This window comes from Zeugodacus cucurbitae, chromosome 4 (genome assembly GCF_028554725.1).
Source record: "Zeugodacus cucurbitae isolate PBARC_wt_2022May chromosome 4, idZeuCucr1.2, whole genome shotgun sequence".
Lineage (NCBI taxonomy): Eukaryota > Metazoa > Arthropoda > Insecta > Diptera > Tephritidae > Zeugodacus > Zeugodacus cucurbitae.
The window spans coordinates 72,860,431-72,872,559 of NC_071669.1; the positions used below are offsets into that span (position 1 = coordinate 72,860,431).

General features: G+C 38.8%; 1 protein-coding gene across 15 annotated transcripts in view; it reads left to right on the forward strand.

Moving 5' to 3' along the window:
* Positions 1-12,129, forward strand: part of LOC105211651 (phosphatase and actin regulator 4B) — a 216,855-nt gene that overhangs the window by 53,678 nt on the left and 151,048 nt on the right. For 7 of the 15 annotated variants that reach the window (XM_054229495.1, XM_054229494.1, XM_054229493.1 and 4 more), the window contains exon 2: positions 4,142-5,432. The exons of the other annotated variants lie outside the window; for them this stretch is intronic. In XM_054229495.1, the coding sequence (XP_054085470.1) occupies positions 4,682-5,432 (751 nt within the window). In that variant the 5' untranslated portion in view covers positions 4,142-4,681. The remainder of the gene's footprint in view (positions 1-4,141; positions 5,433-12,129) is intronic. 15 annotated transcript variants of the gene reach the window in all.

The following is a 12,129-nucleotide window of genomic DNA, read 5'->3' on the forward strand; positions in this document are numbered from 1 at the left end:
AATGTTTATGTTTGTAGTGCTTGTGTGCCTTTGGGCATGTCATCGCTTGCTTTCCATATCCCCCACATCAACGCCAGCTCCATCTGCTGCATGTCGTCTGTCGTCGCTCTTCGTTGTTGCGGCTCACCATTCGCCTTCACTGTGGACATTGCTATTCCATGCGCGTCCTTATGCTTTTTGCCTTCGTCGTTGCATATTTCATGCGTCCGCCATTCCAGTGTTTTCTCATTGATACGTTAGGTCGTTGTCGTTAGTCTTTGTTGTCTTCTCTGCGCATTTTTGTTGCATACGCTCGCATATTTACGCCATGTGGCATGCCACACAAACGAATGTTGGAATATCAATTTTGAAAATTCCTTCGTCTGATTTAAGTTTGTTATGATTTTGCATTCTGTACTTTGTACTTTGTACTCTGGCACCTACATATAGCCACGATTCTGGGTGTGTTGCAATGCTGCTGATTCCTTTATGGGCAACTCATCTGAGTTGTGATTGCGGAGTTTAAAATGATTGCAAATGGAAATTATTACTTTTATTGGCTTATTTAATGTCTTTTTATATCTTCTGTGTACAAAACTGTTTATTAATAAATCTAAATTCATTTCGAGATTCCGAAAAAAAGCACCATGACTTCTCAAGTTCACAACCTCTTTTCTCTAAAAAAATATAATAATATCAGGGAGTAAACCACAAATTATTGATAAATAGTTTATTACCGTTAATGGGAGACCATTTCTTATATGAAAATCTTGTATTTTTATGTGTTCACCGCAAGGTCTGTGCGTCATGTTTTACGCTGGTACAAATTACTCTATTAAACATATAATTTCTTATAAAATTTGACATCCACATTAAATACTATATTTATAAATAATGACTTATGATTTCATAAGAAACAAATATTATCCAAATGTTCAAAGAAATGGCATATTACTAAATTGGCAGTGATTTTCTTCTTATTGCCCATTGTTGGTTTTGAGACACATACAGAAATATGTATATTTCTCTATATAAATATGTGTGCGTGTGTTTAAGCGCGAATTTGCAAGGCGAAATTCTTGAGTTTCGCCAAATCGCATTAGTGGTCATTACGCCTACCGACTTGCCCACTAGCCAAGTGTAGACACTCCCACACACAACTCGTGTCAGCTTATGACATACGATACTAATCAAATGTCAACGTATTTTTCGCGAATTAAAAAAAAAATTCTAAATATATATATATATATTTTTGTTTGTTTGACGGTCGTAGAGTCCGCAAAAAAGCAAGGTCCACATGATGATGTGTAATTTCTACAAGAACAACACCTTTGCTGTCATGTGAGAGACTTTCCTCTTCGGAAATACTTCGCTTCAATAAATTAAAAAACAAAAATTTAAAAAAATCTCAAATTCTAGAAAATATTCTCAAAATCAGTGCAAATCTGCGTTGCATTTTCTCGATGACGTCGCTGTAAACACGACACAGTCAAGCGAAAGGTATTCGAGCGCTAAATGGAAACTTGTAGAAAGCAAAGTAAAAGCACAAACAGCAGCAACAACAACAGCAAAGCATAATAATAACAATAATCATAATAAGTGGAACACTCACAGTTGGGGTGTTTAAAAGTCGGTAAACTATGGAACCACGAGTTCATTGAACTGAAATTTTCTTGCAAGTACCGCTGAGCCATCGTCACTGCCACTTCCACTTCCATGGCTACAACTACTCCGTGGCTTTGTTGTTTCTGCTGCTCTTTTTGAGCACCTCTTGTGGCGTGCTGCTTGCTGTTAGTTGTGCTATTTTGTTGTTTTGCTTCCATTCTGCGGCTGTGGTTCTCGTGCGAATATTTTTCTAATTTTTATTTTCCCATTCTTTGTATTCGCACTTTGTTTTGCTTGCAGATACAGTTTATTTTTGTTCCGTACTTAGTAGGTACGCGATACCATTACGTTTCGCGTTTGCCTACTTGTCAGTCAGCTGTTGTCTGCGCGCTGTTGTTGTTTTTGCAATGTTTAATAATTTTAGTGTGTCAGTAGTTTGTCAGCGGTCGGCTTTCTAGCGCTAGTTGACTGGCTGTTGACGTGTTCAGGAATGTTATAAGTTTCCGTAAGTACGCATGTGCGCTATGAAATATGAATGTTATGTTTGTAGTTGAGCGTTCTCAAATTGGTTTCTAAAGCCATATTGGAATCGCGAATTAATCCCGAAGTCTTTCAGCACTTGACAATATTTTTAATATTCTTATCTCTATTGAAGAGAGAAAAAGAGGGCACCTCAAACCTCAGGTCAGTCTCGAAGAATTTCCGTTTTTCCGCAAAGACAGTGCCGTCCTAGTAATGATAATTCTACAAAATGCTAAACAATCGAAACAAATAAATTATGAATTACGAATACTCTGTGCAAAAGAATAGCGCCTTCCGACAGCGCCCCCCAGTAAAAGTGTCACATCACTACAAAAAAAGCTGAGGTTGTGCTTTTTTGTACTCTGCGTGATATTCTTTGATGTTTTTACTGCTTTTGCTCTATTTTTTTCGATATTACTTTTGCGCAGCTTTTACTTAATTACTGCCATACACGTGTATGTAGGTTTGTATGTAGTGTTGTTGCTGTCTGACTGAATCGTGCCGTGACTGATTTAAGTGAGCCATAGCCCTTAAGCGCCACTTCTCTCCCAACTATTAACCTCGTTCTCCCTTTTTTACGGGTTTCAACTCTGCTATTCTACATTTTGTACCCAACTACGGTACTTTGATTTTTAATCCATTATACGACAGAAAAATATATGTGTTTGCGGTTGAAGCGATGTACATGTGTTCTAATAACTTTCTACATCACTTTTCTGCGTTTTTTGTAAATACTGGGAAACAGACTCAGTAGCTACTTTGAAAATGGATTTATATAAAAAATTTTAAAGTTTATCAATTCTTGAAATATTAAGAAGAACTAAAATTAAAATCCTGATATTAGCAAAAAATCGCTAATATGTATGTATTCTTCACTTCTATTGTCCCATAATACTTTATCCATATAATATATCAATCCAAGTAATTGCCAAGATTCTGGTGCGTAGGCGCGTCATCAAATGCAATTCATGATCATAAACTTTTATTCATTGAATTACCACATTCGACGCCATTGCCAGCTGGGCACTTGATTGCGATTACTTTGCAGGCATGAACCAATAAAGCTACATTACACGCTTAAATTATTCTTCAAATTATCGAGTATGAGCTTTATGGAAGCCGACCGAGCCTTAGTCTACACATTTGTGTTCGAATGTGTGTTCATTTGGTCTGCGGCCATTTTATTATTTTAGGCGTATGTAACCTTTGACTTTCTCGTGGACTGGCTTCTCGTTTATAGGGTTCCTACAAGTAATGTTGCAACGTGATCTGAATGTTCAACTTTTAAAATATTCTACTCGTCCGAGTTTGTAGGTCCTGTGCTAGATAATGTGTACGTATGATTGTAGAGACATATCTTCGAAATGTATTTGCCAACGAAAATGAGTTATCTAAAATAAATGTATAACTTCAAATACCACCTTCTGTTTCCACAACGAGAAGATTTGAAGCATATGAAACAAAGAAGAAAAGCGAAGACAAGATAAGATACAACTCTATTAGTCTACATTATAACCTGCTATTGTGTAATAAAATGGATCCTTTGAAGCTTTAAAGACAATTTATTTTTCTATATGCTTAAATGTAACCTCTCTTTTGAAGATACATCCATTCCATTGTTGAAGATTATTAGACACATTGTCACCAGAGCTCCCAAGTGTACTTTTTCCCTCAAGAGCTACACTCGTACGTCGCATTTTTAAATTTTTCCTAGAAAATTTCTCATTGTTTTTTTTTCTTTGTTAAGATGTCTGTCGTGGGCGTTCTGAAGGACGCACCGAGAGTTTTCTGTTAATTTTTCTAAAATTGAAAGCGTTTTGTACGATGACACTTGAAAGGCAAGCTAATTAGCACATGTCAAATGAGTGGATTTGAGCTCCTATGAGAAAAGGGCAATTGGGTCTTATCAAGTGGGTGAAGAAAAAAATGGCAAATTGTATGCCTTCGAAAATTGTATCCGCAAACCTTATGAAAACACCATTTAATAAGAATTTCATGAGCAAAAAGGAAAATAATATCTCTCCCACCCTCTTAGTTAGCGTCGTGACATAAAGAGCAAGTCAGTGCGTGTGAGTAACTGTGAAGAAGCCATTAATAAAGTGAGTGATAAGTCGAGATATCGTGCAAAGTGGCCATAAAATTGTTTACATGTGTTTACTATCAATTAAAAAGTGTCACAACACTCAGAGGCGATGAAGGAGTCGATAAATATTGATGCGCTCCTCTGAATGCTTCCTTCACCGCCCAGTGCTTCGTAAATAAATAACACCCCGAAAAACAGGAAGAAGTGCTGCATGAGTGCGTGTGAGGGGAAGACACCCAACGTCGCGTGTCACGAAAGCGTTCGATTAGCAATCAAAAGTAAAGTCACCACATAAATAATTAAATAAAGAATAGAAAGTGCAATAGAAAGTGAAAGTCGCGTACTTATGGGAATTGCTACGCCTCTCAAATGCCCCGTAAATGAGCTCAGCAACAATTAAGTTGTGACAAAAAAGTAAATAACAATAAATTAGAAAGTGCTAAGAATCTACACAGCAGCGGTAAAGCAACAACAACCATAAAGACCGCCGCTATGTCGATGCGCAGCAATAAGCTGAACTCATCGCAGTCCGCGTATCCGCCGCCGCCGCAATCGCCGCAGCTGCAATATCTGCCACATCATCAGCATCAGCAGCAACAGCTGCTGCAACAATTGCAACAACAACACAAATTCCAGCAGCAACAGCAGCAGCTGTCACAGTCGCCACCCAGCGTCTCGCAGCAACATCAGCACCAGCATCAGCAGGGCAACGCCACCAACAGTCGCAACAATCTGGCCACACTGGTCGCGGCCATTAACAATGAGAACAGCTATCAGTTGTCGGCGGCCACGGGCAATTCGCCAGCCATAAACGTCACGTCGCCGCCCTCGTACTCGGCCGCCATAGCGGCTGGCAACGGCGCGGGCGGTGGCGGTGGTGGAGGCAGCATGAGCGCACCCATTCTAGAGGGTCACAAAGCGAATGCTTCACCATTCCAATTTCTAAATCGCTACCAAGCGCAGGAGCTGGCAAATCTGCCAAACTCACAGTTGGTGGTGGATGGCGGCGGCGGTGTGGTCGCCGAGGAGGACGTCGATGAGTTGGATCCGCAACAGCAGTTGTGTGTGGTTGCCAAAATGCAGAAATCGGTAACGATTACCGTTACGCCACAGCGCAGCAACTCCATGGACTATTTGAATTTCGAGGAGAAACGTCAATTGATCGCTTCGTCATTATCCTTATCGGATATCTTGCAATGTAATCCAGCTGCGGCTGGCAAGGAGGCGGCTGCCAATGCTAATGGTAAGTTAACTTACACACACATTCCCGATAACATAACAAATAATGCCCGAAAATCAGTTAAATAGGTCATACAAACTGTAAGCCATTAATTACAATTACTCAACAATTAGCCAACTCAATAGCCAACTGTTTTGCATTTTTGCAATTAATTCTATTAATTTCAATTCAAGAATATTATCTGGGTAAAATCAGCAACGAAGGGGAGGAGGACTCCCTCACAGACTTGGGAATACAATCACTTGTTTCGGCTTTTCATTGTGTTCTTTGAGTCGCTGTTCTGGATTGTCTTTGATTATCTTTATTTCTAATTTATTTTAGTCCAAAAAATAACACATTCACACACTAAGAGGAGTCCCCTTTGGTATGTACATAAATAAATTTTGTAGTCAAGAGAGTATTACCTCCTGTAGTTCCAGAATTAATCTTTAAAACCAGTTGTATTGGGGAAGAGTGATTTAAATCGAATTCCATATCCTTTTTTATCAAAGGAGAAGAAGAAAGTTGTCTCAAGTATTATAATTTCGAGGACTATGAGGACCATGGTTTTGTGATCTAGGGAAGAATCCTTCGGGATAGTTATTGCATTTATTCAATTAAATATGTGTATCTTTTTTGAATCCTAAAATGTTATAAAAGTGTTTCTCCCATAAGCACTGAATTTCCTGCTTGGAGTTTCCACAAAATGCGAGAACGTGCCATACGAGTAATTATGTAATACTCATACGATTTTATATACATATTACACTAGTTTAGCACGACTAACGGCAATCTACGATCTTAATACTCTCATGCCTTGGTATGCGTGTATTGATTGTGCTCCGACGGTTGATTGCGCTTTAATTGCACCTGGTTGCGTAACAAAAACAAAAAACGAAAATAAAATAATTAAACTCGAAAATCCGAATCAAAGCAAAAGAATGCTATCGACAACAAACGAAAGTAGAAGGACAGACAAAACAAAAACAATTGCAGCCAACTAAAAGGGAACTTTGTGCAAGAAATTTAAAGTTTCCCTTTGCACTCTCTGTTTCGTCTACCGAAAAGGCCGTTGTATTCAATTCCGAATTCAATGCAGCAGCGACGTGACTGGTTTCTAAATTAATTTAGACTGACGTAATGTACAAAGTGGAGACAAGAAAATCCATTCAATTTCATCAAATTACATAAAACTTAGCCGAAATTCGAAGTGAAGTCCATGTAAATTACATGAGCAGAAAGTAACGGCAAAAATCGCAGCATATCGCCATACCACGCGAGTCGCTGAAATGGCGTCGCTTAAATTAAATTACACAAAATGCGCTGCTATCCGCTGGGAAAATTTGAACAAGGAATTTCTGACACTTTCGACAATTGAAAAATATTTCGCTCGTCCGCCATTGCGACGCAGCGGAAGCAGCAGCCCGTTCGCCAGACTTCCTTCGCGATAAATGCTGGCGCACATACAGACACATACGCATGGAAATATGGTTGGCTCCTTTTGTTTTCTGCTTTCGTCGCACTTCCTGCGCACTCTGGGGCCTCTCTGGTTCCTTTCTGGTAAATCATTGCAATCGGGGAAAGCAACGACGGCGGAAAACGGTTTGTCACATTGCTGTCATATTCTCGCGCGCAGAAATTCAATAAAATACGCATTACAATGTAATCGCTGCAATAAAAGAGTGATGGCATCCAACTCGCTGAAGTTTATAATTTCAGCCACAAATTCCTTATATGACATTCGTATGATCACATATATGCACATATGTATGTGTATATAGCTGTATAATCCTGGAATTTTTTATACTTCAATAGGAATTCCTTCATATGATGGTTGGTATGATGATTGAACACGCTGAGAACACGTTCCCACAACTCTTGTCCGGATAAAATCCGGGACAATTCCGGTATCACAGAACCGGCTATTGTGGGAACTGAAACTTCGGGCAACTTCGTTCAGAATACTGTAGAATATTAATCTCCTACTTATCCAGCCTGAATCCCGGCTTGTGCAATAAACAGCTCGTATCCAGGGAGGCCTTAAATGCTTTCGATGACAATTGACTTGTGCTTGGCGATTCAGGTTACCCGGTACGTTTCCGGATTTTTGTCCGACCACGGACTGTCTAGTCGGCAGCTCTCATCAAAATTTGTTTGGGAATGTTTTAAGTCGTCACGACAATAACATCAGCTGAACATCAGGGCCAATCTAAAATTGTTTTTGCTCCTCGACTACTGTTCCAAGAATATCAAATCAATTGCCTTTCGAATACCATATTCCTCTTCTTAGTTGACTTGCCATAATTCAGAGTTCACAAGCCTGAATTCAAACTTCTTATTTAATTGATTAGATCTATCATAATCCTAACATATTTCATTCTATACAAAAGCTTGGTCTGAACCTGCCACTGCTTCGTGCATTCCCCTCAGTTATTTTATTATTTGTTGCACATGTGGTATCGTTGCCACATAACACGACAAGCCTCTACAATAATAATAAATATTTGAATCAGCTTTATGTATAGGACAGAGCACGCTGGTCGGCTGCCTAAACAAAATGGCAGGACCCTCAGTCTGTCGTCGGCTGTTGACTCGCATTGTGTTGTATTGTTGTTGGCAAGTCATACGCGTACTTTAAATAACAATTTCTGTATTTCCATAAAACAATTTACATATCGTTCATATGTGGGTATGTGCAACCATTTTTCTAACTTTATCATTTCTATTTGTTGTTGTTGGTGGTAGTGCAATTGTTGTTAGGAGAACAATGCAGTCATCATCTGTACACATTTCGAAACAAAGCACGTCCAACGGCAGAACGTCGCCACTAATATTTGTGTAAGCCCACAGACACACAGCCACATACGTATTTCCATATACTCATCATGGTAGGCACTACGAAATGCCCTGCAGCGGATTTAACTATATGTCCGTCCATCTATCCGTCTGTCTGTCTTTCTATTTATAACGCTTTGTTTGTGCCTCGGCTGGCTACTAATAGTGTCCTCACTGCCGACTCTCAGCTTTTGTGTGTGGACATGCACAATATTTCTTCATTTGTGTCCCCCTTCCGCCGGCCTGCCTCGCTTATTCTCCACTGTTGAGTGCCACAGTGTCGGCTCATGTCAATGCCACGTCGTCGTGTACGCTCGCAAACAATTAGCCAAAGCCAAATCCAAAGCCAAAGTTAAGAATTAAGGACGAGCTTTGTATCGTTGAATTGCATTGTTTTTGTGATGACTTTGCATGACTTTCTACATTTTTGCTCCGCTCACTTCAATTCAATTTAAGGCTTAGTAGAATTTTTCGTTTTGGACTGTATTTTTTTCCTATTCGAGTTTCCTGTTTTGAGCAGCGCTGTTGCCAAAATACTTTTCGAATACATTAAAACTTTGAATTATGCTGCGAAAGTTGACATCTCTCTTATTTGAGTGGCCTTTTGTCTCAAAGTTGAGTTTAATGATTATTTGAAGCATGTGAAGTAGGGGAAATGTATGAGAAAATGTCAAAGGACAACTCTTGAGTTTTGAGAGAATGAAATAAAAATTTTGTCATCTGGATTTCTTTGTATTTTTATTAGTCTTCCTAATAAATTAAAAAATCTCAGAAGCTTTAAAAGACATCCATATGCAATATATAATACTATTTTATACATTCTATAAGCTCTATAAAGACACGTGTCCAAAATAATAGCAGAAATAAAAATAACATTAAATTTTTTTCTAAAAAATTTTTGCCATCAAAAACTCGTAATTAGACAATCTACTACACACCTACATAATATTTTGTTCTAATACCCTCCAAACATCTCGTTCTCTAAATACCCAGTGCGGTGTACTTTTCTAAACTCATCCATTCCGCCTCACTGCACTCGCATATGTATATGGTTGTGGATGTGTGCGTTCGCGAATGCTTTGATGCTGTAGCCGATCGCGAGTGTGTTTGCGTCGCCGGCAGCAGGCAGCAGCCCGTGCTTCAGCTTTGGCGAGGCGTAATTGTTTGGGAGTGTGCGAGCGCGCTACACATTAAATGCGCCGCCAACTGACATCCGCCAATTGCCGCACCTCACAGAGTCAACAGGTGTGCTCTGTGCTGGCATTGTTGTTGTTATTCTACTCTAACATAACTGTTGGCGAGACGACGACGACACCTTCCATTTATCTGCTCACAGCGGAATATTCAAATGTTCACTAGTCTCGAACGCTTCGCTGATTTCGTTGCCCTCAGCTGCACTCACCGCTCACCCACTTCCTCCGATATTTTCATGTTTCTATTGAAATTTCATACAACAGCGTTAGTTTTGAATAATTTGCAAATCCCACAGGGGTCTGAGTGTTTGTTTTCACTTTTTTTCACTTTTATCTACAAAATTTCGCATTTAATTGCGAAAAATGTGCGCAAAGCCCGTAGACTTTGATTCACTAATTTAAGCGCTGAGTTTGTAATATTTATGTAAATTAGTTTGTTAAATGTTGGTCTTCATAAATATAAACTATAATATTCTTGAATATAATCCACTTTCGGTCATTGTTCAATAGCGACATGCACAGTATTGACGACGCTGTCCAAACCAAAGAATTTTCGAGACTTTCCAAATTTCTAAGGAGTATTCGATAGGCCTGATTTTCCAACTCTCACCACAAACTGTGGTCCAAAGGCTTCAAATCTAGAGATCATTTCGAATAAGCCTTGACATTGATCTGGTTGATATATACATTTCCCTTGACATAATTATCTGTTTTCTAAGAGGATTTCTGAAAGGAATGTGTTCGTCAACAGTTTTTATTGGCAATTCCGAAAATTTCTTCGTCTTTTAATCCTTAGCATCCCAAAGAAGTTCATAAGGGTTATGACACTTCCGCCTATCTCAGCAATAAAACAATATTGTTTTTGTGTCATGGGAACCGTCGACTATCTCTGTCAACTACGATAACATCGAAACTACAGTTTGTCTCGAGTTGTGACAATAATAGCTTGTGATTTTAAGATAAAAATATTTTATTTACATTTAAAAATGTGATACGGATTCTAATAAGTAAGGTCGTAGCTTTTTTTAGCCTAAACATGTAAACTACCTGAATCGAATACACGTCGATTTCACCTTACAAATCAAGTATAACCTTCTATAATATTACATTTAGAACTATTTCGCATTCTCTAAAATCAAAATCGAAATAATTCCGAAATATCACTGATTTCACGCAAATTCCACACAAAATCACCTTCAAAATGACAACATCGCAAACAATTCGTAAATCGTTGAGTCATCGATGATCGCCACACAAGTTACGAATAACTGTCGTCGACGACTCACCTCAAACGGGGCACCTAGGCATGTCTTGTCTCCGCTGTATCTGCTAGTCTCGTCTGCTCCGCCGACTACACGCGCACACAAACGTATGACGAAGTATGACTAATGTTTTGGCGAATAATGTGGTGTGCTTGAAGTGGTTGAGGTGTCTTTGGAGCAAATGCCCATGTTTCGGCGTGTTTTGTAAGCGAACAAGTTTAGTTGCTGTGACTATTTTGCCAAATACATTGTCTCCATATGTTTGTATGTTTGTATGTAGGTGTAAAATGCGATATTTATTACAATTTTCCGCGAAGCAACCGAAACCGGTTTGCCATTTTATACAATTTTTCCTTCAAGCCTATGTTGTACATATATACATAAATATATAGCTGCTCATCAGCCGTTTGGAGCCTCCTGCTTTGGTCACCTCGTGCTCTAATGGACCAGTCGCGCCAATAATTGACAGCAATTGGCGTTTGTAACTGTCTTGAACATGTGTGTGAGGATGTGTGCTCCGGGGTGCCACACAGGTTTTTTACTATAATTTATTACCGCTTCAATTTGTAATCCGTCGCCGGATCTTCGTAAATAAACGCTCATGCGCAAGCATTTTCTTTTGTTAAAACGCTTGTTGTGCAATTGCTACGCATTTGGTTGTGTTTTTGCTCAAGCATTACAAATTGCCGCTGGCCCTTCCCACGAGCGGCATTTCACTTTGAGCGCAATTTAATCTTATCGCGGTCGTAAGTGTGCAAATATTTGAAATAGTTTTTCATTTTTCGCATTCTCTTTGCTCTCGTTTTCCATTTTTAACGTCAGCGTGCAAACGAAATACCAGCACAAAAGGGAAACAGCAAAAGTTGTTCGTGCTGTTGTTGTTGTGGTGATGCAAAACCACAAACATAAATTAAATTTCGCAGTTTGTTGCGACATTGCAGTCATAAATTAAGGAAATTGAAATAAAAATTTCATAAAAAGAAATTCCACATAAAATCTCCAACATTTCCTTTGACTGCAAGCACAAAGTAAAATTTTGTTTTCAAAAATATTAAATCAGAAATTTGACGAAATAAATTGATTACATTTTCATACAGTTAGCAATAAGACAAAGCAGTTCAAATGTTGCTGCTCAGCAGGTATCAGCTACATGCCCCTGTGTGCCCCACCAACACCAAAGTAAGCAGCAATTTTCAATAAACATCGAAAATGAGAAATTATTGAACTCTTTTTGCATTACTCTGCACTCACAGCAGGCGTTTCAATACGCTTGTGGTATATTTACATGCATTCACATTTAAAAAAATATATATTATTTCATGTTCAAATATCTAAACTCGGTTGGAAAATACTTCAAAGTGCGAAAAAGTTTGGGAAACCATAAAGAAAATTATTATTTTTTTTGTTGAATTGAATATCAAAGATTTACTT